The sequence below is a fragment of the Mangifera indica genome, chromosome 1 (genome assembly GCF_011075055.1).
Source record: "Mangifera indica cultivar Alphonso chromosome 1, CATAS_Mindica_2.1, whole genome shotgun sequence".
In the NCBI taxonomy this organism is placed as follows: Eukaryota; Viridiplantae; Streptophyta; class Magnoliopsida; order Sapindales; family Anacardiaceae; genus Mangifera; species Mangifera indica.
In genome coordinates this window covers 9,724,851-9,752,027 of record NC_058137.1, presented here as the reverse complement: position 1 = coordinate 9,752,027, position 27,177 = coordinate 9,724,851, and the positions used below count along the sequence as shown (strand labels likewise).

The following is a 27,177-nucleotide window of genomic DNA, read 5'->3' as shown; positions in this document are numbered from 1 at the left end:
AATCATAAGATCTTAAATCCAAATATATAAGCTGAAATAACATAAAAACATAAAATGACTTAAACACCCCTTAGCCATTTTGTGCTCGTTGATGGCCACTCTTCTTGCAACTAGTACGATTACCTGTACCTACACACATAGAAAAAAAAGGAGAGAGTGACAAGTCATTCAATAAGTAGGAGAATCTACTAACTTTTACATCATTTTCAAACTATTATGGCTTGACCCAATATACTTAGTCATCGAGAGTTTATCTCAAACTCCTCTAATGATGACTCAAGGCCTATCGTTCATAACTGTAAACCTGAAAACCTTTAAGCTTTTAACATAACTCTCGGGACTATTTAGGTCCTACTCAATTACTAAAAAATCAGTTTGGATTCTAAACTAGTGTGACCATATCATTTTTTGGGTGAAAACATATCTTAACTATAATTATATATTAGGTTGATCAAATCGAATTGATGTGAAGATTTGACACTTTGGTTATGTGAGAATTCAATGTGTAGTCAAATCACCCATGTCACTACAAACAATCAAATTATAACTGGTTCTACTACAAGCAAAGTATCCTACTATAGGTATAATGTCCTATTACAAATAATATATGATGTCCTTATATAGCGATCCTAAGATATGTCTAACATGTATGGATCTTGAGCCATATGAACATCTTAGGCTCATTTTAGATTTCACCATACTTATAAACTTGTGCCTTAAAATTATGTCTCTTTTAGGCAAATTAGGCACAATTACGTACTTAGGAAGTCTATAATATCTTTTGGTAAATCCCAAGAATTTAATACTTAGCTTGTTTCCTTAAGTTTTACTACTCAATAACCTTATGCATAGGTGTACATGATCAAGTGTGTAGGTGTGCGTTAATCTCTCTATGTATAGCTAGTTCGTTATAGGCATACATGTTTTTATATATTGTGCATAGGCATGCATGGTCATATGCACAACCTTTTCTTTCATTTACGCACAATCTCTCTAGTTGTTAAAACTTGTCGTGAGACTTATAGGTATGCACGGGCATGCACAGTTAAGTGCATATGCATGCAACCTACTTCAAACCTAAAAACTTAACCTTTTCTATTTACTTACTTGTTAAGGGTTTTTTTTCATTCTACCTACATATGACCATTCATATTTAATGGACAAGTGTATCTCATGTCCTAGTCAACTAGTCATCGATCAATGATACCTAACCTTTGCTTGATTATCCAAATATTGCCCATCAATTTTTGGGTTTTACATGCACAAACGTGTCTTTTCTTATGCATGATCGTACATGACTTATAATATAACTATTCCAAGCATGTAATAGTTGAGTATGCCTTTAAAACAATCATACATGATGTTGGGAAAACATATTTCTTACCTATTTTACATGTATTTTAAAGTCTACTTGATTTCTATCATCGAATAACAACATAACAATCACACATGTCTCTAACAACCTGGAAGCATAGAAAAACCCTTACATACAAATAAAAGCATACATAGTTATGATGTCCTTTATATTATATAAACTTATTAACATTTTCAAGAATTAAACGTATGATTACATGTTACAGTCCTTTATTATCCAACCAACTTTCTGATTATTTCCAACTCATTAATTTAACAAGTCTATCAATTCATAAACATTACAACCAAATTCAACATATGATAGTGTTTCCTTTCTCTCTCTAGATACATGAGTATTAATATGTCAAATTATCACAACAATCCACTAATAGATTAATAAAAAGATTCTTAGTCCATAGCACAATATAAGTATATAAATATATCTCAGAAAGAAAAAGGGTCATCCTACTTACTTGGATATCTAGCTTGATGATTTGTAGCTAATTTTCTCTTTTTCTTCCTCTTTTTAGATCATCGATAAACTTTACTAACCATCCCTTTGACATCACAAACTACCTTGCTTAAAACTCATTGGTTTTGTTTAGATTATAACAAATTGAATGTGAAATGACTTTCCCCTCAAAATTGCTAACGTGCCATAAATAATTTTTCCTATTATAATGTTATACAAGTGTGTCTGTTTAATATGCCCAATCATGGGCCACTTTTAAAAATTTTAACATGGCAGATTATTCATTTCACTGACATGGCAAGCAAAGTACAATGTACATCCTTTATGTACGACTATACATCCATTCAAAATTCAATACTTTGCTTATTTCAACATCATTTCAATTTATAACCATATGCATAGATATGAATACATGAAAAATAACTAAATTGCCCTTGACACAGATCTATAGGTCTTACACATAAAAAAAATAACTTGATGCACCTCATACTTTAATGTACTCAATAGTTATTAAATAGTTGAAGTTGAAATGTTGAGTCACTTTCTATTGTAATAAATTACATGGTTCAACATATGAAAATGACCTCTCCTTGAGATTATACTTATTTTTCTATGTCATATTTGACTTCGTTATGGTAACAATAACATTTCTTGAGGTCACACTTGTTGCAATCTCCTTTTAAAGCTCTAGGGTGAGTGAATATACAATTGTTGTAATGAACAAGGAAATAGGATTCCCTCTCAATTTTTTATTTGCTACTTCTTAAATTCTTTTTGTTTGTCCTCATTAACTTTTTCTTTTTGCTTTTAATTTGTTCCTATTTACTATAAGGACAATAGTCGAAGCTTTTGAGATGACATCAGATATTGCAACTATAAAGCTTTCTATCCACATATGTTTTTCAGACATTTTATAGAAGTAGGTCAAAGACAAACATTCTTTGGCATGTAGTTTTACCCAAAATTATGTGTATGGACAAACTCTACCAACTATTAATGCTTTGATTGATTTTTTTAGGGTATAAGCAACTTTTAAGAGTTCAATATTGAAGTGTTTTAAATAAAAATTTAATACGTCATTTTTTTTGTTAATGCACACCTCTTAGGTTGCTCAAGGGCATGGAAAACCTTTTGGTCACCATGAATTATTTAAGGAACTATATGGAAAATGATTTCCATAAGATAATGGAACTAGTGGTAGCTTTTCAAACCACATTTTTGCTTATCTAGTGAATGTGACTACTAAGCGGTGACATTGTGCTAGGTTAGAGACTTGGTTGAGTAATACAACATCGATAAATGAGTCTAAGTAATCTTGGGTCCATCAAATAAGGTTATGGAATACATTTTAAAGCCATTGGTGAAAGGTGTATAATGCACCAACGAGAAAATAAAGATTCCTTAACTCTAAATTTCAACTTATTAATTTGGGTTGTGAGGATATTAAGGGCTTGTTTAAGCATGTTTAGTGGAAAACCATTAAAATGTATTTAACCACCTTTTTCAACGAGACTCTATGAGCATTTATTTAGGTGGTCACATAAATCTAGCTTTCAAGTTTGGTAACCAAGGTTGCCTAACTTATCGAAGTTAATTCTTGTGTTATCGTATGGTGTTGTGGACAAATAGTATCTTCTTGACATGAGTTATTCTCTGCACATCAAGAGCTGGAATTTGTATCTTGCAAATCTGGTTTTTAGGCTTGGCAATTGTTGTTGCCTAGCATTGTTGTTGCCTAGCCTATCAAAGACAATTCTTATACGATTGTGTGATAGCAATGAATAGGTGGCATCTCTTTGATATGAGTTACCCTTCCATGTTAAACGTTAATGTCTTCCTAACATGAATTACTACACATAACAAGTTGACTTCTTTACTGGTTCATCATATGTTATGCTCAATATGTCAAGGGTTAGTATCTCATTGGAGTGAGTTATATTTTGCCAATCACATGTTGACACCTTGACCTACTTGACATGAGCTATGTTTTACACATTGAGGATTAGTGCTTCCATGGAGTGAGTTATTTTCTATATGTTGAATGTTGATGCCTTGACTTTCTGATTGTGAATTATGCTCTAGATGCAAAAAGGCAATGTTTCCATGACATGAATTACAATCTTTACATCGAATGTTATTGTCTTAACCTGTTTTTTATGAGTTATGTTCTACACACGGAGAGATGGATCAAAATGACATAAGTTATTGTCTACATATCATGGGTTAGCATTATTATGATGTAAGTCATGATCTACACACCATTGATTAACATCGTCAAGATGTAATTTATGGTTTGTACATCATGTATTGATGATATCAATACTTGAGTTATATTCAACACATTGTTGGTTTATACCACCTAGATATGAGTTATGTTATAAGTGTCATTGGTTGATATTTTCATAATATGAGTTATATTTTGCACGTTAGGAGTTAATGTCACCTTGATGTAAGTTATGGGTTACACATTGTATGTCGACATTGTCATGGGTAGTATTAGGTCCATTGCATAAGTTATCTTTTGTATGTTAGAAAGGATTATGGATCCTTTGTCAAGAGGCATCTTACTATTATCTTTGTTAGTAGAGACAAGAGGTGATCACATGGAAGGTTTATGACCACGTATTAGTGACCAAAGTCTCTAACGTTGTACAATCTTTTGGACCAAAGTTATGATGAAATTGGTTAGGCTTTCACTGACATCATTCAATCACGCCTTTGTGTATAAGGCTACTAGTGATGTTTCAATTGCTAAGACAAGTTGGTATTTAGTAGCAATTTTACGTTATTCTTTTAGGAGAACATTTTGATTTATTCTAATAGTTTGACCAGTTAAGGCTTTCTTCAATCTTCTTCCATAAGAAGTCATAGGAAAAGTGCTTTGATCTGGATTAATGAGAGGATATTGTTTTGCTTAAAAGTAAGGGAGAGCTTTTCGAAAGCTTTCATTCAAGTTTTAAATTGTTGATGCAAAAATCTACACTAAGGAGAATTACACAAGACCAAATATTTGACCTTTTGTAGGTAAATGGCTATGAATAGAATCAAAGGTGTAATATCATATATACAATAGAGAAAATAAAGATATTTTTAAAGTGATTCGACTCATTGCTTGAGAGTCTATGTTATTGTATATTTCAGTCAAAATTCAATAGGGTAACTATAAATGTTTCCCCTTTACCTTTGTATCATCATTTATTTATAGGATAAGAGGAAGAGTTGGTTGAGTAAATTACATCAAAGATATGGTTGAACCCTAGCATATTGAATCCGGTCTTGTAAAATGGAAGTTACAAATTATGTTATCTCGTTGATATGAGAGACAACAGTATCATGATCATTATCACATATATGTAGGCGATAAGGATGAAATGTGATAAATGAATTATGAAATTGTTGAGATATGTCCATCTTGTTGTTACTTCGTGAAAGAGCTTTTGTCAACTCTTTGAGTTGATTTGCAAGTAGATGATATGGCTAACCGTTGTATGCATTTCATATTGCTAATTGTCTCTTTTGTGTCGTTTATGTGAGTTTGAATAAGTAAAAGCCTAAAAAGACAATAATTTATATCATAAAATTTTAATAAATTTATATTTATATGGAAATTATATTGGCAATTCTTTTAAATTCTTATAATTAATTATGAATGTTAATCGAAACTTTAATTTTATTTTTTGTCATAAAGGGGAAGTCTTGTTCAAAGAAAGTCTGGTAGCAAGGCTACCGAAATTATAAAGTTACAACAAAGTAGCCATTATAAGGAAACTTAAACAATGAACAATTTTTTTTTTAGGTCAAAAGACTTATCCCCACACAAGGTTTAGTGTAAATACAAACTCATAGCCACGAGATTTTAAAAACTCAAGTACTCATTTATCATCAAAATTTTATTAAAAGTTTCTACTATATAAAAGGGTAAAACTATTATTTTAATAGTAATATTAATATATATATATAAAATTTTATTTCATTCCCCCCATCAGATTTTAAAAACTAATAACTTTATCTCTGTTTAGACTTTTCTAGTTTTGAAAAATGACTATTTCCCCCTAGGTTTTTTTATCTTCTCTTTGGCCACCATTCCATCTCTAATGGCTTCCTCTTTCTATCATTTTTCTTCCATTCAACTGTCTCTTAACGTCAAAATTTTTCAATCGATTCTTTGTGCAATGAAGAGACGAATCTCTTCATTGAGAAAGAGACAAAGAAGATTTGTTTGGGAAGAGATAGAGACGATTCATTTTTGTCTCTTCGCCAATGGAGAGAGACGAGGACAAATCGTTTGTCCTTGTCTCTCTCTGTCGACAAAGAGACAAAGACGAATCGTCTCCATCTTTTCCTCGAAAAAGAGATTACGTCGCATGGAGATCTAACCAAACGACTCTAATGATGAGAGACAACTAAATAGAGGAAAAAGGGTGGAAAAAGGAAGTCGTTGAAGATGGAGTGGTGGTGGGAAAGCGGACAAAAAAAAACCTAGGTGTGTGGGGAAAAAATAATTACTTTTCAAAATTGAAAAAGTTTTGGTAAGGGTGAAGTTGTTAAGTTTCAAAATCTAGAGGGGAAATAAGATAAATTATATATTTTTTAATATTACTACTAAAATAAAGGTTTTATTCTTACATATAATAAAAAGTTTTAACAAAAGTTGGATAATGGGGTAGGTATTTAGATTTTTGAAACTTCATGAGTGTAAGTTATATATGCATTAAACCTTAGGTGAGAATAAGTTTTTTGGCCCTTTTTTTAAAGTAATAGTGAGCATTTTTCTTTTAAATAAAAAGGGTTTGTACAATAAATTTTCAATCTCTTTTGATAAGTTTTTGTATTTGAAGTAGAATCATTGCACAGAACAAAATTTTTCATCATAAAAATGATATTACGGAAATGTAAAACTAACTATTATATCCATAACATTGCTTTCAAAAAAAAAATTGAATTAAACAAGTCCTTTATATCAAAAATATATGAAGAGTGAGCTTGGTTTGAGTAATATTTGATTATTAAAAATAAAAAATACTATAAAATAAATTATCTGGAATAAAAACTGGGTATAAATTATTTTAGTTAACTTAACATGTCTTGTGTTAAATATTTACTTTGTCTATTTCTAAAATATTTTCCATCTTAATAACATATTAAAATTTGTTCATGTTGTCAAATTATGAAATTAATTAATTAAATTATTTTTTCAAGTTGTTACCTTATCACCAACATATTTTTTTTAAATATTTTTCATGTTACTTACTATTTTAATTGCAAATTAGGGTATTTTCGTCTTAAAAAATTAGTAAGTGAGGATAAAATTGAAACAAAATTAAGATTATCTTTATAATAAATATTTTAGTAGTAATCAGATTGCTTATATATTTAATGTCATATCACTATTAATAATAAAATATTATCAAAATTATTTAATATCTGACAAATTAAATATAATTAAAAGATCTTTAAAGTGTTTTCAAAGGTAGAGTCAAGAAATTTTGTAGGGGATCAAAGTAGTGTTTAACAATTGAATTTAGGACGTGAATATAGGGGGCTGAAATGTCAAATTCTATGAATGAGGGGGGCACTTTGTATTACTATAAAAAAAATTTAAATACTATTTTACCCTTAACTAAATAGAAAATGGTGTTCAATAGAAAAAAGGTGGACGGTCATATGTTTCTCATAGGATGAAATGTGTATACGATTGGGCTGGGCTTAAGTTGTATGTTAATATTGTGTTGTTTTGGATCATTTGATTTTCAGTCAATAAAAATTATCTTAATAGTCTATCTTTAATTATTTATATTATCTTGTTTAATTTATCAATAATAAAATTTTATAGTAATCTTTTATTACCAATGATGATATAACAGATAATATAGATAGTACTCTAATTTTCACCTTCACCTTAAATATTAAAATATTATCAAAGTTTTCTTGATTTTATTATAATTACATTTTTATTTATTAATTTTAAAAAAAATAACCTCATTTTTAATTAATTCAATAAGTAATATAAAAAATATTTTAAAATGATTATATTCAGGTATATTTAACTAAAATAATTTATCAGTATTATTTTATTGCTTATAATCTAAGACAATAATTATTTATATTTATCAAATATAGTAATTATTTATACCCAGTAATTTTTTAAGTACTCTATCTTAAAAATAATATTTCAATTTTGATAATAAAATATTACCCAGACTAAACAATCCCTTAAATATATCTTTGATATATTATTCAAAAAATAATTTTAAAAGTAAAAATCTAGATAAAAATTCTAAATAACTACTTTCTATTCTAATTTTACAGTAATTTTGGGAATATTTTTTAAAATCATTTTCAATAACATTTCAACCCAATTAAAAAAAAAAAACATATTCATGATATTTCTTTTATCTCTTATATTAGAAATTAATAAACGGTATTTAAATTATGTATCAAACACATCAACAATAAATCAATGAAGAGAATATCAGAAGGAAAATTATTTAAATTCAATCTATTTGCATAAGTATTAATATATTTTTTTTAATGCCTGTTACACTCAAATTTCAAATTTATATCTTATAATTTCCTTTCTGGCCATATTATTAAATTGATACTTGAAAATTTTATGCGAGTAATTGGTAAATAAACTAATTTTAATCTTTTATTAATAATTTTATTTTCACTTAATTAGTTAAAATTATTTGTTTTTTCATATAATAATACCAATAATATAAATATTGGGCTCTTCTAAATCCGGCCCACTTATTGACCCAAATACCAAGTAGTTTTAAGCAAAATTCTATTTTTGAAAGAAAATAATTTTTATAAGGAATTTAAATATACTCAAAATATATTTTTTCTTCCAAAAGAATAAATTCATGGGAAAACCTCTATTTTATTATCCTATTATCTTAGTACAAGATTAGATATACCACTAATAAATTTTCTTTTTTCTTTATATAATATCAATATTTTCTAAAATATATATACTTTTTAAAGTAATATTTTTTATATGTATATTTTTTTAGTATACAAATAGATACATATTTATATGTATTATCATATAATTAAACATTATTTTATCTTTAATTCAAAATCATTCAATCACATAATGATATATGTAAAATATATATATATTTATTTATTTGCTCAAAATAAATCTAAATAATTTTATTGTATTTTTTAAGTTGGTGTAAACATAATGTTTTTTGTTCAAATAAGTAATTTTTAGGCTATTGAATAAATACTCAAATAATTATTTTTTGTTATACAATCGTTGACAGCTCGTAATATTATTTGACTATATTTTCATATAAAATAAAATACTCTAATTTAATTTTTGTAGAAGATAATTTATAAGTAATTGGATTAATTCAAAAACCTAACTTATAAATTAATCAATAATTAAAGAGTGTGGGACCGATGTAGGAAGTGGTTGAGACTTCAACAAACCCAACCTGTGAACCAAACAAACCAACCGCACCTTGTATCCTTAACCTAACCGCAGTTGAGTTGGCTAACCCTAGTTAAGTCAAATTTTTGCTTTGGTAACCAGACATGGCAGTGAGAGTAAATAAATTACAGACCAATGATTAAGAGAAATGTCGCTCTTATGACTCTTTTAACTACTATTAATTGCAAAGCCGGTCAAATTTTATTAGGAGAGAAAATATCCATAAGACGCTTGGAGGTTTACTATCTTTCTAAATTACCCTTGTATATAAAGAGACAATTATTTGTATAAAATATAAGAGATCTCATAGGCAAAATGGTGAATAAGAAAATAATCTAAGAATTTTTTTGTTCTTCTAAACTTTAGAATTTACAACAATATGCAAAATAACAATTTACCCTAATGTTCTTTCAGAGTTTTTCTCTTGATAATTAGAATTCATTATCTTGATTTAATCAATTAAATATCAAAACCCTAATAGAATTCGAAAAAGAAAATTTCGCTCGATAAAACCTTAGGAGAGACATTATATTGTTTATGACTTTGTTAGGATTTTTGCAAAGTGAATAAAAAGAGTAAGAATGGAGAAGTAACTAAATAGACATGAATAAATCATGTAATAATAAATAAAAACATTAATGCAATATTTATATATAAAGGTTTAGGCTTAGGTATCTCAAAATTCTTACAAAATTCAAATCTTTTAGAGAAAAATAAAATCATTTTAATGCTCAATAATAAAAATGCAAAATATTATTTCTAAAATCAAATGTCAAATTCTAGTCGAGCATAATTTGTTTACTCTTTGCCCAAACAAATATAGATTTATTTTCAAGTTTTAACACAAAGTGTATCTTGGTCAGAACGTGTACTCTTAGAGGTTGCATTAATATCAATTCATACAACGAAGACAATTTCTTCTTGTTGGTCAAAACATTTGACAATATATAATTTAAGATATGACAAATAGATCTTTCAATTTATAAGATTTTTTGAATTAAAGATAAAATAAATAATTAGATTAAATTATATCAATATATGTTAGTCTATACAGATAAATAAAAAAGGTTAGTAAGCATATTATTAAGAAGTTTGTGCAACTACTTTTCAAAGGTTTTACACTAAACAAATTTCCTACTCAACTATCATACATTTTTAGTTAATAGATGAGAGTTAGATGAAACTACCACTTGTATAAAATTAACTTTGACCTAATTTGATCTATCTCAAAGCCCACATACATCATGCTTACCAAGTAGTCATCGCACATGTCAACTTTTCACCATCAATCTCAAGCATTTCATTGGTTTTTCACACAAAAAAAGGGAAAATGTTAGTAAATTGTTCATCTTTATCTTTTATTGTTGGTATAGATTTACTTGTGTTAGAGTGAAAATGATATGCAATTGAAACTTTTTGGTTCTAAAGTTTGTTTGTGAAATTGATTTAAATGATTTGTACTTTCGTAAGTTGTGTGAATGTTATTGTGATTTAATAGAGTTAAAATTGAGCAATAGTAAAATCAAGCATAAAATCCATGGATTTTTCATGAATTTTTCACCATGTGTGATTAGTATGCAAGTCACGCATGGAAGGAACATACAAGGGTGAGAGCTAAATGATATATGTGAGGCACATAGTAGGGTCTAATTGAAATTTTCCATGAGTGAGGGGTAAATGAAAACTCACATTTTGTTAATTAAAAATAAAAACTTAAATATATTCATTTCAACCGAAATTTCACACAAACTACACCTTATGTGTAACTAAAATGTTTGATTCTTTGATGTAAGATAAAAGAGATAAAATCATACATTTATATATAGAAATTAGGACAACATAATTACAAAAGAATCCCTCCGTAAATTTTGTTTGAGGCTTCTATTGCATTGACTTGTGGTTATGGGGCTACAACTTACAATGACTCTCAACCAATACTGCAAATATGTTGTTTAAACACGATCAAACTCCATATTTCAAACAAAGAGATCACCAAGATGCAATGAAGAAGATTCATATAAACCTTAATGACCATTAGACGAGATTTTTAAAAGATGGGTGTTTTCTATAATGATGTCTTCAATTGCAAATGATGATCAACCATTCATTTTTTGCAATGAGGACACCAAATTTATTAAGATGTAATGGCCATCCATTTTTTGACCATCTTGATTAATAATATTTGTATTATGTATTGTATTTATATCTATTACATATATTTTCCATATGTGGAATGATAGTGTTGTTGTATTGCATTATATATTCTAATTATATCTATTAAAAAATTTATATACAACTTATTGATGATTACTTGTAAATATTCAAGATTTAGCAACAAACATTAATTAAGATAATACATCAAAGTAAAAAAATTTAAAAAAAAAAAAACACCCATCTCATAAAGTTAAATATTTACACCTTAAACCCAAATCTCTATACCATCATGTCCAAGTGTAATATCACCTATTTCTATTTTCCATCAACATAATTCATTGTATTACCTTTCGTCCTCATCCATTTCTCTCCATATAAAAAAGGTATGATATCATAATTCATGTATGCTCATGTGATTTTATAATTGTCTATTGAAAAGTACACTTAATAAGATTACATGACATTGTTAACATGTTTGCAAGTGTATATTTTAGTTAATTTTAACAACAATCACAGAGTTTGTGGAGAAACTAACCTTATACAATATACAACTTGATAAAGAGTTATACAGAAGATTAGTATATGCCTATAAATTATATGAATCAATATATGACTTTCATCTTGGTGATGCTAGTGTATTCAACTTATTAGGCAAATTTTGGATGTGATTTCTGTGTTGAAACCTTATGATTGTAGCAAATAGACGACATGACATAGTAGGGCACCGGGTCAAGTGAAGATAAGTTTTCATATCAAAATTCATTGACTGTGTAGGATTGGATGAACTTTTTGACTTTCACGATAAGGATTCCAAAGACTCAAAGCGTCTTAGGACATAAATGTCCACCCATTTATTTTTTGGCCATATGGATTGATTTCATTTGTGATATTTAATTGTGATATGTAATGTTTTTATATCAATTTGTGGATGTAAATTGATATATTTGTATTGTATTATTATATATGTTTTGTGTATATCCATTAGTTAAGATGATTTCATGAACATTTATAGATTTTTAAGATTGAATGACAATTGTTAACACTTGTATAAAATATTAACTTCATCAAGTCAAACATAATATAAAATTGATTGCATAAGTTTGAACAAAAATACGAATTAATAATAATTACAAAAAATAAACATCATTCTACCATCTACGAACAATTCATCCATTCATCATTACAATTCTAAAAGTTAACTAGACTTACATGTTGAAAACTATCTATACTTTCATTACTACTATTAATATTCATCGTCTCCTCAAATAGAGGTTTTTGGATTGGATTATCCTTTATTTCATCAGCACAGTCGGAGGCATCCCAAGTCAAAACGTGTTCTCTTCATCTATGTACCTAATCCTTTGTAATTGATGATAAATAAATACCATACACATGCGCAAGATCATCTTCATCAAGGTTATCATTCATACGACCCATTCTTGCTAATACTCTTGGAAATCATCACCGTCTTTTACATCATTTTATGAGCATTAAATATCAATATTGGCCTTTGAGGGAGATGCACTTCCTGCTTTTAGAATAATAATCACATATATAAGAACGAGTTAGATTACAGTTAATACTTAGACGTTACTCAATAACCCAACTAATCTCTCATATGTCATATTCGGCTAAATTTATATAATTTTCTATTTGTCACCAATATAATTCATTGTGTTATCATTTGTCCTCATCCATTACTTTGTGTATCTAACCAAATAACAACATTTGACAGTTTAATCAATTTTGTAATGGTAATATATATTTTATCAAGTGAATTGTTTAATATTTGAAAAAATAAAAAAACAGTGTAAGAATTTTCCATTCCACCCGTTCAGTTTTGCACACATGAAGGAAATAATATCAATTAGCCTCATAAATGTTAAATGTCCATAAACCCCTTCTACAATACACATAAATTATACATGATTTTTGTGTAAAATTTTTTATATAAATAATGATATTTTACTCTATGATTGACTGTAGTTTTACATTTAATTTTTAATGGTCTAATCATATGATGACACGTTCTTATTTATATAAAAATTATATATATAAATTATGCATATATCATTACTCAATTTAATATAACCCCCCTACATGAGACATAATACTACGCCAATAAGCACCCTTGCAAGTGCCCTCGGTTAAAATTTTAGTAAGGTCCTATGCGCATTATAAATAGTGAAAATTCAAAAAACTCCCTCTTAGAGGTCTGCCGGGATGAGTGTATTTTTGTATTTAATTTAGGGGGCGTTTGGTTGGGGGTTTTTAAGATTACCTTAGTAATCTATCTTTTATTCCCTTGTTTGGTTTGTCAGTAAGATTACAGTAATCTTTTATTACCAATGTTGACGTGACAGATAATATAGGTGGTAATCTGATTACCACATTCACCTTAGGTATTTAAAGATTACTGAGGTAATCTTGAGTTTATTATAATTATATTATTATTTATTAATTTTTTGAGATAAAAATAAATTTATTTTTAATTAATATGACAAATAATATAAAAAATATTTAAAAATAATTATATTCAAGGGCATTTAAGTAAAATAATTTACTAGTAATCTTTTATTACCTTTAACCAAACACAATAATTATTTATACCTATCAAATTTTATCAAATATAGTAATCATTTATACCTAGTAATCTTCTAAGTAATTTATCTTCACGGTAATTTTTCTATTTTAGTAATCAAACATTACCTAAACTAAATGCCCCCTTATTGTTTTGACTATTACCATACAAACCCTAAAGTCGTGACTAATTTTTATACCCCCTCTTATAGGACTATTTTAATTAAGGACAAATATATCACACCCAAATTTTGATAGAATAACAATTTTTTATCTTTTAAGTTTGAAAAATCTATTTGTCCACCGATCATCAACTTTTATTACTAAAAATCATTTGGTTGCACTATAAATTGCTAGTTTATTTATTTTCTAGTGAAATCATGAAACTATCTTGAATACTTAGTATAAATATCAATTATTAATTTATCTTTTTTATTGAAATTATTAAAATACTATGAAGTAATTATTAAAAAAGTGGACCATCATCTACTTCTTCCTTCTCCATTGAACTCTGATCAACCTTTCTTTACCCTCGTTGATCAAAAACTTTATCTCCTTGTTTGTGTTGCCCTGATATGTGATTTTTCTTCTTGCTTTTCGTTTCCAATAAAAAATGAATGAAGAATTCAAATTCTATCTTAGTTTTAGTGAGAGTCTCTTCAAAACTCTATGACCACCCCTACTCATCCCACCCAAATCCTACTATCTAGTTCAAAAAAATACATCAACAAAATGCCAAGTCTCCTCTTAGAACTCTATCATTGTTTACTTGCTCAAAGCCACAACTCAACCAAAGCTCTTCTTGCTTTTTCTTCCATGTAAAAACTCTTTTTCACCACCTCTCTCTACTTTCTTATAGACTATCAAATCTAACTCTGTGTAGTTTGAACTTAAATTGAAAAAACAAACCCGACAACAACTACTTGTCTTCGATTTTTCAATGAACAATCGGTTTTCATGCTCGTTGGGTTCTTTATCATTCATAAAGGAGAATTTACCAAAAATAATCAATAACGAGGCCTTGCTCTCACTCTCTCCAAATCTTATTCCTTTGCCTTCAAGCTTTTCTCTCTCTCTCTCTCTCCTCTAATTTATTTGTCTTTAATTCCAAATACATATAAAAATTAAATTAAAAAAGACACTTCATTTTATAAATCTCAATGAAAATTGAAAATCTCTCTAAGATCAAAAAAATGAATTACATCAATGCATGCAATAAAAAATGTCTCTCATAATAAAAAACGACTTCTCCTTCATCATTATATATATTATCTCGTTAATGAAAATAGTGTTACAGGTGAACATGATGAATGCAAACAAAGTTTTTAACTGACAATGGTGAAAAAAAGTCGAATGAAACCTATTAGAGAAAGATGAAATTGATGATGGTCTATTTCTTTAAGAAATTATTTTGGACATTTTCATAATTTTAATAAAAATATAAATAATTTTATAATTTCCATCTATATTAATTACTTAGGATTGTATTTTATAATTTTATTAAAAATAATAAACTAATAATTTATAGTAGTTGTATTAACAAAACTAAATGATAAATATATAAATAAAATTTTAAATTTTAAAATATTGAATAGGGAAATTCTAAAAAATGGCCAAAATGCCCTCCCATTAAGCAAAAATGCCCAAAATCACTATTTCCAAGCCAAAATGCCCAAAATCACTATTTTCAAACAAAAAATGCCTATGACTTTTTTTAAAATACCAAAATTACCCTTCTCCTTATATTTATATAACTCTCCTCACTCACTATGGGGTTAAATGTAATTTTAGATAAATATGGGGGGTTTTTGGATATTTTACATTATAAAGGCATTTTGATATTTATTTATTTATTTCAAACTTTTTCTAAAATGTCAAAATTACCCTTCCCCTCATTTATATAATTCTCCTCACTCACTATAGGGGTTAAATATAATTTTAGATAAATATGAGGGGGTTTTTGGATATTTTACATTGTAAAGGCATTTTGATATTTATTTATTTATTTCAAACTTTTTCTAAAATGTCAAAATTACCCTTCCCCTCATCTATATAAACCCTCCTCACTCATTTTATTTACACACACTTCTCATATCACTCAAACACTCACTCTCACTTTCATTTTTTTTCAACATCAATTAGTAGGGATTCGTTCGGACGAAAGAAGTTCGTATTTTTGAATTCGACTCGAAAAATACTATTCACCAAAAAAAGATATTTATGCCAATTTTAGCCTAAAACTTAATTTTATTTGTTAAGTCTAGTTTTTATGTCATAATATGGGGGTTAAATGCAATGTTTGACAATATTATTTAAAAAATGAAATCAAATACGATACATATCCATATATAACCACAAATAAAGTATATCATACACATATACACATACAATAAATATATACATTTAAACATAAGAATAACTATAAATATACATCCGTGAGCTACTCGATACAATGAAAATACAATTGCGTCGCTAATCGTCGACGCATAGCGATAGACGACTCTCGGGGAAAAACGTAGCTCTGTGACAATGCCAAACACTCAAAAAATCATAACATAAACACGCCACAGTCACCGGAGCCCAATTCCTGCTGAGGGACATCCGACGCTTGATGCAAAGTGAGGGGATCACGTCGTGGAGTCCTCCTAGAAGCTGTCCAAAAACTCGTCGCCTCTAATAACGCGGGAATAAAGGTCATGTACGGTCGCATGCGCTGCTCCAAAGTCCCTATATTCCCTGAATATGAAACATCTGAATTGTATACCGTAATGACCACTCACGGAAATCTATAACTCCGGTGACCCAATGTGCGTTCTCGAAGTTTATAGGGATGAAAACCTATAAACAATGAGATATTTTAGTTACTTATCGTTGTCGTTAACCAATTGAATGTAATAGAAATATATATAAACTCTACCTGATCGACCATCCCCCATGGTTTGTACAACAATCCCGGGGTGTACGCTGCATCAACCATCCTCGTGAAGAGCCCCGAAAACTCAAACTCGTCAATCGGTGTGGTCTGCCAACTCTTCCAGGCCATCTCAATATGGCCTCCAAAGAATGTGTGGGCAGTCGTCCACCGCTGTGAGATAGTCGACTGGTGATCGTCCTGCTGCCGACATAATAAAGCCAAAAAAGAATCCACATGCTAAAATGGTATAAACAAGTTCACGTGTTAGTTATTAATAAATATATCTAGCTATTTACCAAATTATATAGTATAGACAACTCACATCGTCGGTCAACCACTCGCGTAACTCTACAACAAGCCTCCAGAAGCTGTCCTTCGACTTCGATCCTATGAAGTACACATCATGTGTGTCAGAAGCCGCAGCTCTGGTATACCATGTGAGAAAAGATTCCTCACGGTCTGGCGCAGAGGATGGAATCGTCCTAAGTTGCCGTTTCACCCTCCCTCTGAGTGGATTTGTATACAGGGTGCGAATCAGTGGACCCTTCCGAACGATCCGACCACGTGCTGTACGAACCAACTGCATGTTACAAAAAAATATTAATTCCTTATTTCATTCAACAAAAATATACACATTATTCGATTTATGTTACCTTCTCTATGTATGCGGGAGGAGGTTTAACTGGATAATCCTAAGAAGCGGTCAAGTCAACAACGCGTGCTCCGTCGACAGACTGTATAATTATATATTTAAACATCTTAATGACATATATTTATCAATTATATTTATTTAGTAATTATAATTGACAAACCTCAATGTGAACGGTCTCAGAAACATCCTCCTGGAAGTCCTCCTCCTGTGAACTAATATCCACAAGCTTTTTGGTCGAGCTCGGGATATCAGCAAGTAACCAGAGTCGCTCGTCCTGAAAAAGAAACAAAATATCATTTAAAAAAATATATAATATTAAAGACAAATTGATCAATGATATTTCTTAAATCCCCATAACCTGAACTTCCGGGGAAGGTGTTCGGAGATAACCCTCGATCGATGATATGTCAATGTCGAGTCCCTATATGCATCAAAAGGAAAAAATGGTTAATGATATTTAATATAAAATATCATATGAACAATAATTTTCATACCTCCAGTGGACGATCTAAAGCGATAGGAGATCCGATCGGTAAACCCCCCTCATGACAAAGACCCTATACAAATATATACCGTGAATTAATCGATAACAAAATAATATTAAAAATTAAGTTATAATGATAAGTGACATACCTCAGATCGGATCGGTGAAGTCACCGAAAGGGTCAACCGGTGTCCCATCCTGTCGACTACCCTAAGATAATAGTAATAGTATATCTATTCAGTGACATTTTATATATGACGATATTGTAATATAATAACAACATTGGGGCATTAAATATAAATTTGAAATTACATACGTACCTCATGTGACTGATGGGATGGTATTGCGGTATCAATGGGGGAGGTCGTCCCAATAACGTCGTCCCTCTCCTGTACGAATGTAATAATAGTTGTCAGAATAATTACACTGTAGACATTTTATATAAGTAATAAATTAGAAGTAGTTTTACAACCTCAGCGACGGGGGCTAGATATGTAAGCGTGACGATGTCCTCCAAACGAGTCATACAATCCTCTAATCGAGTCATTTGGGAAGAAATATCGTCACGTAATCGAGACATTTGAAAAGAGATATCGTCACGAAAACTCGATATCTCACGTAAAATCGTAGCACCCCAGTGCGCTAATGTAGCATCTGATGTAGAAATACGGGGTGATACGAATGGGGGACACTGCTCGCGGGCATGATAGGTAGTGCGGTCCTCCACTCTAGGGTGCTCCTCCACGCTAGGGTGGTCCTCAACTCCAAGATGGTCTGTCGTCCGTGGGCTCTGAACAACAGGGGAACATATAGGCTGCTCCATAACAGGAGGCTGAATAGGCTCCTCATGTGTCTCAGAAGTCTCGACGGGTACATCTGAAGGTCCTGAGGATGGATAAGCCCCGTCTCTAGTCGGGATCAAAACCGAAGAAGATGAGGAGGAATCAACATCGGGTGAACCAGTGTACTCACGAATCTCAGCGTACCACAGTAAACCCTCCTCGATCGATGATGGACGAAGAAGGAATGTGACATCCTCCTAATGATGAAGATATATAAGTCAAAACAATTGTAACACATAATGAATTAATCGACTTATTAATTAAATGGTACATACCGGATCACCAGTAAAAATACGACCGATATGAGTCCAACCAGGGACGTCTCGCGTACGCCACCTAAACATCCGTGGGGACGAATAGGGATGAACAAGGTCAATCCAATCGTGTAATGTCTCTAGAGTCTCATATATCCAGTACTGTAATACATTCATTTACGATGTAAATAAATCAATTTATATTTTTACCAATTAATAAATATAAATAATAATATAAAACTTACCTGAAATGCGAAAGGAAATCTGTAAAGGTCGTATTTACGGATTTCAGGCATTCGTCCAGAACATACTCTCTCACTCGTCTGTGACATAGAATTGTATGTCATCTGCCACACAGCAACGCCCCAGGGGTAGGAATTGAACCCGTCCAAATGATCAACTAACTGAAAGTAATCCGTAAACACCTTCTTTCGTCGATCATTCCCCAACAAAACAATGTGAAGAATATACAACAAGGCCATCTTAACAACGTCAATATCATCATTCCCCCATGGCCTTGACAAGAAAACACGCTCTAAGTCGTGATACTGCACCGTCGAAAAACCTCAAAAGTATGTATCCCTGATCCTATGATCGGATAAGCGAGGCATATAGGAAGAAACATCAGTCCGTCGACTAAACGAAAGACCTGTCACCAGCGCAAACTCAAACGGGCTAAATCTCACATCAACCCCACTAACCCTGAACCAAAAGTCGTCTCTGGCAGAAGGTCGATGTAGCTGTCGGAGTAGAAAAGCATGAACCAACATCCCGGAGAATTTGGTTTCGGGTAAACGAAGGAGATACCCGAAACATGTCCTCTCAAATAGTCATAGCTGATCTGCAATCAATGTAGAAGTAACCCGAGATAATGCGGCACGCTGTGCACGACATATCGCATCTGCCCGGAAGTGTCTGGACTCGTCGGGGAATCGCAGCTCGCTGTCAACCCGTCTCCTTTTGCGAGAAATATCCTGTAACAATATAAAAAACTCGTTAGACATTCATAAAAACGGAACTGAAATTCAAATTCTAAAAGTTGAAAAACCCTAGAGTGGCAACAATCAAAAAATCATTCAAAAATCTGAAAAATACGAGTCAGAATCTCATAAAACAGTGAAATTCGAAAAAACGGAAATAGAATTCGAATTCTAAAAGTTGAAAAACCCTAGAATGACAACAATTGAAAAATCCTTCAAAAATCTAAAAAATACGAGTCGAAATCTCACAAAACGGTGAAATTCAAAAAAACGAAACTGAAATTCGAATTCTAAAAGTTGAAAAATCCTAGAGTTGCAACAATCAAAAAATCCTTCAAAAATCTGAAAAATACGAATCAGAATCTCGTAAAACGGTAAAATTCGAAAAAACAGAACGGAAATTCGAATTCTAAAAGTTGACAAACCCTAGAGTGTCAGCAATAAAAAAATCCTTCGAAAATCTGAAAAATACGAGTCAGAATCTCGTAAAACGGTGAAATTCAAAAAAACGAAAATAGAATTCGAATTCTAAAAGTTGAAAAACCCTAGAATGACAACAATCGAAAAATCCTTCAGAAATCTGGAAAATACGAGTCGAAATCTCATAAAACAGTGAAATTCGAAAAAACTAAACTGAAATTCGAATTCTAAAATTTGAAAAACCCTAGAATAGCAACAATCGAAAATTCCTTCGAAAATCTAAAAAATACGAGTCAAAATCTCGTAAAACGATAAAATTCGAAAAAGAAAACTGAAAATCGAATTCTAAAAGTTAAAAAACCCTAGAATGACAACAATCGAAAAATCCTTCGGAAATTTAAAAAATACTAGTCAAAATCTCGTAAAACGGTGAAATTTGAAAAAACAGAACTGAAATTCGAATTCTAAAAGTTGAAAAATCCTAGAACGGCAACAATCGAAAAATCCTTCGAAAAGCTATAATATATGAGTCGATATCTCGCAAAACGGTGAAATTTGAAAAAATGGAACTGAAATTCGAATTCTAAAAGTTGAAAAACCCTAGAGTGGCAGCAATCAAAAAATCCTTCGGAAATCTGAAAAATACGAGTCAGAATCTCGTAAAACAATGAAATTCAAAAAAACGAAAATGGAATTCGAATTCTAAAAGTTAAAAAACCCTAGAATGACAACAATCGAAAAATCCTTCTTAAATCTGGAAAATACGAGTCGAAATCTCATAAAACAGTGAAATTCGAAAAAACTAAACTGAAATTCGAATTCTAAAAGTTGAAAAACCCTAGAATGACAACAATCGAAAAATCCTTCGGAAATTTGAAAAATACTAGTCAAAATGTCGCAAAACGGTGAAATTCGAAAAAACGGAACTGAAATTCGAATTCTAAAAGTTGAAAAATCCTAGAACTGCAACAATCAAAAAATCCTTCGAAAAGCTATAATATATGAGTCGAAATCTCGTAAAACGGTGAAATTCGAAAAAACGAAAATAAAATTCAAATTATAAAAGTTGAAAAACCTTAGAATGACAACAATTGAAAAATCCTTTAGAAATTTGAAAAATACGAGTCAAAATCTCGTAAAACGGTAAAATTCGAAAAAGGAAACTGAAAATCGAATTCTGAAAGTTGAAAAACCCTAGAATGGCAACAATCGAACAATCCTTCAGAAATCTAAAAAATATGAATCGAAATCTCGTAAAACGGTAAAATTAGAAAAAGGAAACTGAAAATCGAATTCTAAAAGTTGAAAAACCCTAGAATGGGAACAATCGAAAAATCCTTCAGAAATTTGAAAAATACGAGTCAAAATCTCGTAAAACGATGAAATTCGAAAAGACGGAACTGAAATTCGAATTCTAAAACTTGAAAAAGCCTAAAACAGAAAAAACGGATATAAAATTCAAAAACTACATGATTAGAAACCCTAGATAAGAAAATTCTCAATTTACCCCCTCATGAAAACTCCTATCATAAATGGCGTCCCAATATTTTAAAAAAGCTAATTTACACCCCTAAAAAAGGCCAATCACTGCTGAACGTGGGATGAACGCACTTGACGTGGGAAATACTATTCCCACGTCCGACTGCCGCACTCTTCGGCAGCCATTTTCGGCCAAAATTTGGTTGTTTTGGCCTCCAATTTTTACATAAAACAAATCTACACGTTGTATAATATAAAACCCCTCAATCAATTCAACCAAAACAACCAAGAATCGAAACATTTTAAGCATTATTCAACATCGAAACCCTAAAATTTTAAGGCGCAAAATCTCAATCAAATCTCAATAATATGTGCAATAACTTGATTCAAATAAGATTACGGGAGATATATTAACCTTATTTGTCATTTGCGGATGCCGGAAAGCAAGAAAATCGACGGAAATCTGCTCGGCCGTGAGATGAACGTGGTGTCGTGAAAAGTTTTGATTTTTCTTTGAAATGCACAGTAAAATCGTGAAATTTACCGTGGGAAATAAGTCAGTTTATATAAGGGGCATTTTTGTTATTTCGCCAAACTCACGTTGACATGACAAATTGCAAAAAAACCCGATGTGGGCTAAGGATCTCCCACGACGCCCCAATATTTTAAAAAAGCTAATTTACCCCCCAAAAAAAAGGTCAAAGTCTTCTGAACGTGGATGCACCTGCTTGACGTGGGAAACACTATTCCCACGTCGGATTGCCGATCTCTTCGGCAGCCATTTTCGGCCACATTTTGGTCATTTCGGCCTCCGATTTTTACGAAAATCAAATCTACACGTTGTATAACACAAAAGTCCTCAATCAATTCAACGAAAACAACCAAAAATCAAAACATTTTAAGCATTATTCAAACCGTAAACCCTAAAATTTTAAACCCAAAAATCTCAATAATATGAGCAATAATTTGATCCAAACAAGATCACGGGAGATATACTAACCTTCCTTGCCATTTTTGGTTATCGGAAAGCAAGAAAATCGGCCGAAATGATGTTCGCCGTGGGATTGTCGTGGGAGGTGGGGTTTTCTTCGAATTGTACAGTGAAAATTTACTGTGTTTATATATGAGGGCAGTTTTGTGATTTCACAAAACCTAGGCATTTTTGCTTAAACTTTAATTTTTTTGGTAATTTCGTTTAGACCCCTTTAATTTTGCCTATTTTTAATAATTTCCCTATTGAATAATCGTTTCACCAAACTTTGTTAATTTATTGAAATTTGGGCTAACTCTACTCTAGGATGTCCAAAACATATCTCAAAATAAATAAATAAATTTAAAAAAAAAAATTGGCTCAAACTCACACTTGTCTATACCTGCCAATCCGGGCAGCACAGAGGCACAGGACTTTTTTTTTTTTTCACAAGCCCATGGGGCTGCCCGTCCTGCCCGAAACCTTCTCTGGAAAAATTACGGGCAGCAGCAACCTAAGCAAGTCAGTCTCTCTCTCACTCTCTCTCTCCCTGCTCCATGATTTTATTCTTCTCTATTAATCTCGTACTCCGCATCTATCATCATCATCATCTCGAGATCCGACGGCCTACAATGATACTTTTCTCTCTCTTCTCGTTTTAGTCCTCCCTTCTTTCTTTTCCCCGCAGATCTCCCTCCTCTCCCAGATCTCCCTCATCCGGTACACTCTCCCTCTCTCTCCTCTCCGAAATCTCGACGGATTTCTCCGAAATTCGCCGAAATTATCGGCGAACCGGAGTTACTTTGCTGTTTTTGTTGAGTTTTAGTGATTTTTTTAAATTTCGCGAGATTCTCTGAGAAAGTTAATGTTGTTTCTTGTTGCTGTATGAGACTTTTATTTCGTTTTTATTTTTAGATTTTTGAATTTCACTATAATTAGAAAACGTTTTTGTGTTCGGTGACGGTAAAACTTTGAATTATAATTATGTATTTGAAAATAATTTTACCACAAAAATGGGAAATATTTTTGTGTTTCTGACTTTCTGCTGTGAAAGTGAACTTGAAATTGTTTTGTTTTATTTTATTTTCTTGTTTTTGTTTTACTTTACCGTTTTCTGAAAACATTTTCTGTTTTTTCTTTTTTTTTTCTTGTTTTGTCTTTTAGTAGTGCTGTTATTGTGAGATCTGACGGCTCAGACAGTCGCAGGACGAAGATCCGACGGCTTACATCTCTTTTTTATTTTTTTGCAGGTCTTTTTTTTGTTTTGTTTCCGTACGAATGGAGGGTCGCCACCACGGTCCAGTGACGGTAGCGGTTAATAGTAAGGGCTCGCTAACGTGCGCTGCGGAGGCGCTCGTGGCTCTTTTGGTGTCTGCTCTCCTCAAAACTCGAGTTTTAACTCCTCAGGTAACGCTGACGTGCGCCTCTCCTTTAATTATTCTCGTCTTCGTAAATTTTCGTTCTGGTTCTCTTTGTTTTACCGTCTCCGTTAACGTGCGCGCGTGATAAAATTTTATTAAGAGCATGTATATATTTGAAGAGAAAATTTTTATATTTTAACTGATATATTATTTTAGTAAAAGTACTTTTAACGAGTTATATGTTCTGATAATAATTTTAAGTCAAGTACGCGTACTAGGAATTTTGATTTACTAAGGTTTTATTTATTTTTTTAATTTAGTCAAAGATTTTCTTGCGTAAAATTTGACGAATTAAAAAAAGAAAAAGGCTAGTGATAATGTGCGCTGGGGACATTTTTAGGATACATTGCGGAACTAGGAAGAGAGAATTAAAAATTGTTGAGAGGGCAGTTTGAGTTCCAGGATTTCTACGCACGTGTGGAGCAGGTGAGGTAGTAAAAAAAATATTACTAAAATTATTTTTTATGGTTCAGAAAAGTCAAAAGCAGAACAGGAAAATTTCTTTTCTGTCAGTGTATTTTCTTTTTTAAGGTGGGATAGGAATATTCGTGTCTGTGATGCTTCTTTTGATATATATCTGTGGACACGTGGCAGGTTTAGATTGTTGATGGATCGAATCGTGTTGGCTTGTGAAAAGTACTTGTTTGTTTGCATATTTGATAATAATGCTTGGATGACAGAGAGTACTTTTTCTAGCATTAGATTTAAACCATTAAAAATGTCCTTTAAAAAGGAATATTTTTTACCTATTTTATCAGATGTATCCATATCATCAAAACTTTGTATTTTGACGTCGGATCAATGATCTTCAGTCATAAAAGATGAAAAAAAAGATATATTTTTTAAATAAAATTATGTATATTTATTTTAAGTATATAAATATATATATATATATATTTTATATGATTAAATAATTTTAAATTAAAAATAAAATAATATTTAATTATTTGATAATAAGTATAAATATATATATATATATATATATATATATATATATATATATATATATATATATATATATATATATATATATATATAATTGTGTGTTTAAAGTGAGTACATATAATATTACATATTTTTTAATAAAATTATGTATTTTTATTTTATTATATAAATAAATATATATTTAATATATATCATCAATTGGTTAAAAAATTTTGAATTAAAGATAAAATAATATCTAATTACATAATAATATATTATATATATTTATTTATATATTATATATAATATTATTTATTTTTTAATAAATAAAAATAAAATATATATTTTTAAAATATAATTAAATATAATTTATATTATTATAAAATGGTTTTAAGTTAATAATAAAATAATTTTTAATTATATTCCCATAATTTATATTTTTAATTATGTATTTAAAACTTAGAATAAGTAGCATTGCATTATGTGTCAATTTCTTTTGGGATAGAATTCTAGGATCTTCTCTCTCCACATGAAAAATATCTTACTCTTGGAATATGCCACCTCATCGGTCTTTGTGGTTTCGTCTCTTTGGGTATTAAAAGCATTATGGAATCAATACCGTAACACTTTAGAACTTTGGAAGAATATATTCTGACTGTAAGATGCAGAGGATATTGTCGATTTAATGCAATTAGATGCCCCATTCTTCTAACATTAAATAGAAGCATAATTTTTCCTCAAGTGGTAAAAACATATTCCACTTACAGAAGCATATCACTTTCGCATGTTTGGCTTGGTAGTATATGTACTTGATGAAAATGGTTTTCAGGATATTTTTGGGGCATCGATGTGTACCAAACCTAGAATCAAGGGGGATGTAGAAGCCCAAGGTGCAGTGTTTGATGCCGATGATGCAAATGAAGATGATGGAGAGGAGGAGGAGGAGGATGGGAATGGTGCATTTGATGAAGGTGAAGGTGAAGGTGAAGAGGAGTTGTCGTCTGAGGATGGGTATGGCAATAACCCCAACAACAACAAGGGTAACTCAAAGAAGGCCCCTGGTGATGCTCCTGGTGGTGGAGCTGAGGAGAATGGAGAGGACGAAGAGGATGGGGCTGGTGAAGACCCAGACGAAGATGAAGATGAAGATGACGATGATGAAGAGGACGACGATGATGACGATGATAATGGGGATGAAGATGAGGATGAAGTTGAAGAAGTAGATGAGGATGATGATGAAGCACTTCAGCCGCCAAAGAAGAGAAAGAAGTAAAGTATGAAAAAAAATGGTAGGGGCCTCCTAGCAAAAATACTGTGTTTTCTATTAGACTTATTTTCTCTAACTTCATGGTTTATATACTTAGCTTACGAGGAGGCCAGTTTTAGGACCATGCTCATGCTTTTTATCTTATTTTCCTCGCACGAATTTGAGTACTGTAGAAATTCGAGCCACGGCACCGATTAAATCTAAATAATAATCATAATCATGGTTATTATTTTGTTGGCTACTCTAATCAGTTTTATCTAATGCCATGTTTTTTGGTTCAATGTTGAACCAGCAAGAAAATTTCTCTTTTTTTTTTTAAGTTTATAGCAGAAAAAAATGATTATGTGCTTTTCTGGCCCCATGAAGTTCTTTTGAAGGTGAAAACGATTGATCGATTGACGGTTGCTACAACCGTTAGATCAACATATAAATCCAGAATCTATGATGATCTAACAGTTAGTACTAACCTGATAATATTAGCGAGTCCATGTTGAAAATGACTGATCATAACTCAAACAAGGGTTAAAATTTTATCATCTCTTTACGCATAAATAAACCATCTTTAATCAA

At 30.8% G+C, this 27,177-nt stretch overlaps 1 protein-coding gene and 1 long non-coding RNA gene across 2 annotated transcripts; one reads left to right on the top strand and one right to left on the bottom strand.

The window, feature by feature from the left end:
* Positions 1-17,923: 17,923 nt before the first annotated feature.
* Positions 17,924-18,262, bottom strand: LOC123195097. The gene is made up of 3 exons (XR_006497389.1): positions 18,200-18,262; positions 18,061-18,123; positions 17,924-17,987 (listed from the first exon to the last, which is right to left on the bottom strand). It is a non-coding gene; the product is annotated as an uncharacterized LOC123195097 (long non-coding RNA).
* Positions 18,263-23,473: 5,211 nt separating this feature from the next.
* LOC123195091 (phosphopantothenoylcysteine decarboxylase subunit VHS3-like) lies at positions 23,474-26,907 on the top strand. The gene is made up of 3 exons (XM_044608691.1): positions 23,474-23,715; positions 24,246-24,402; positions 26,170-26,907. The coding sequence occupies exons 2-3, from the start codon at positions 24,274-24,276 to the stop codon at positions 26,611-26,613; spliced, it is 573 nt and encodes a 190-aa protein (XP_044464626.1). The 5' UTR covers positions 23,474-23,715; positions 24,246-24,273; the 3' UTR covers positions 26,614-26,907.
* The last annotated feature ends 270 nt before the right edge of the window (positions 26,908-27,177 follow it).

What these genes read in the sequence shown, in the direction of transcription:
- LOC123195091 (XM_044608691.1), top strand. Translation starts at nt 24,274, where the DNA reads ATGGAGGGTCGCCACCACGGTCCAGTGACGGTAGCGGTTAATAGTAAG. An exon ending in CTCGAGTTTTAACTCCTCAG is followed by an intron (nt 24,403 to 26,169) that starts GTAACGCTGACG and finishes AATGGTTTTCAG; the next exon opens with GATATTTTTGGGGCATCGAT.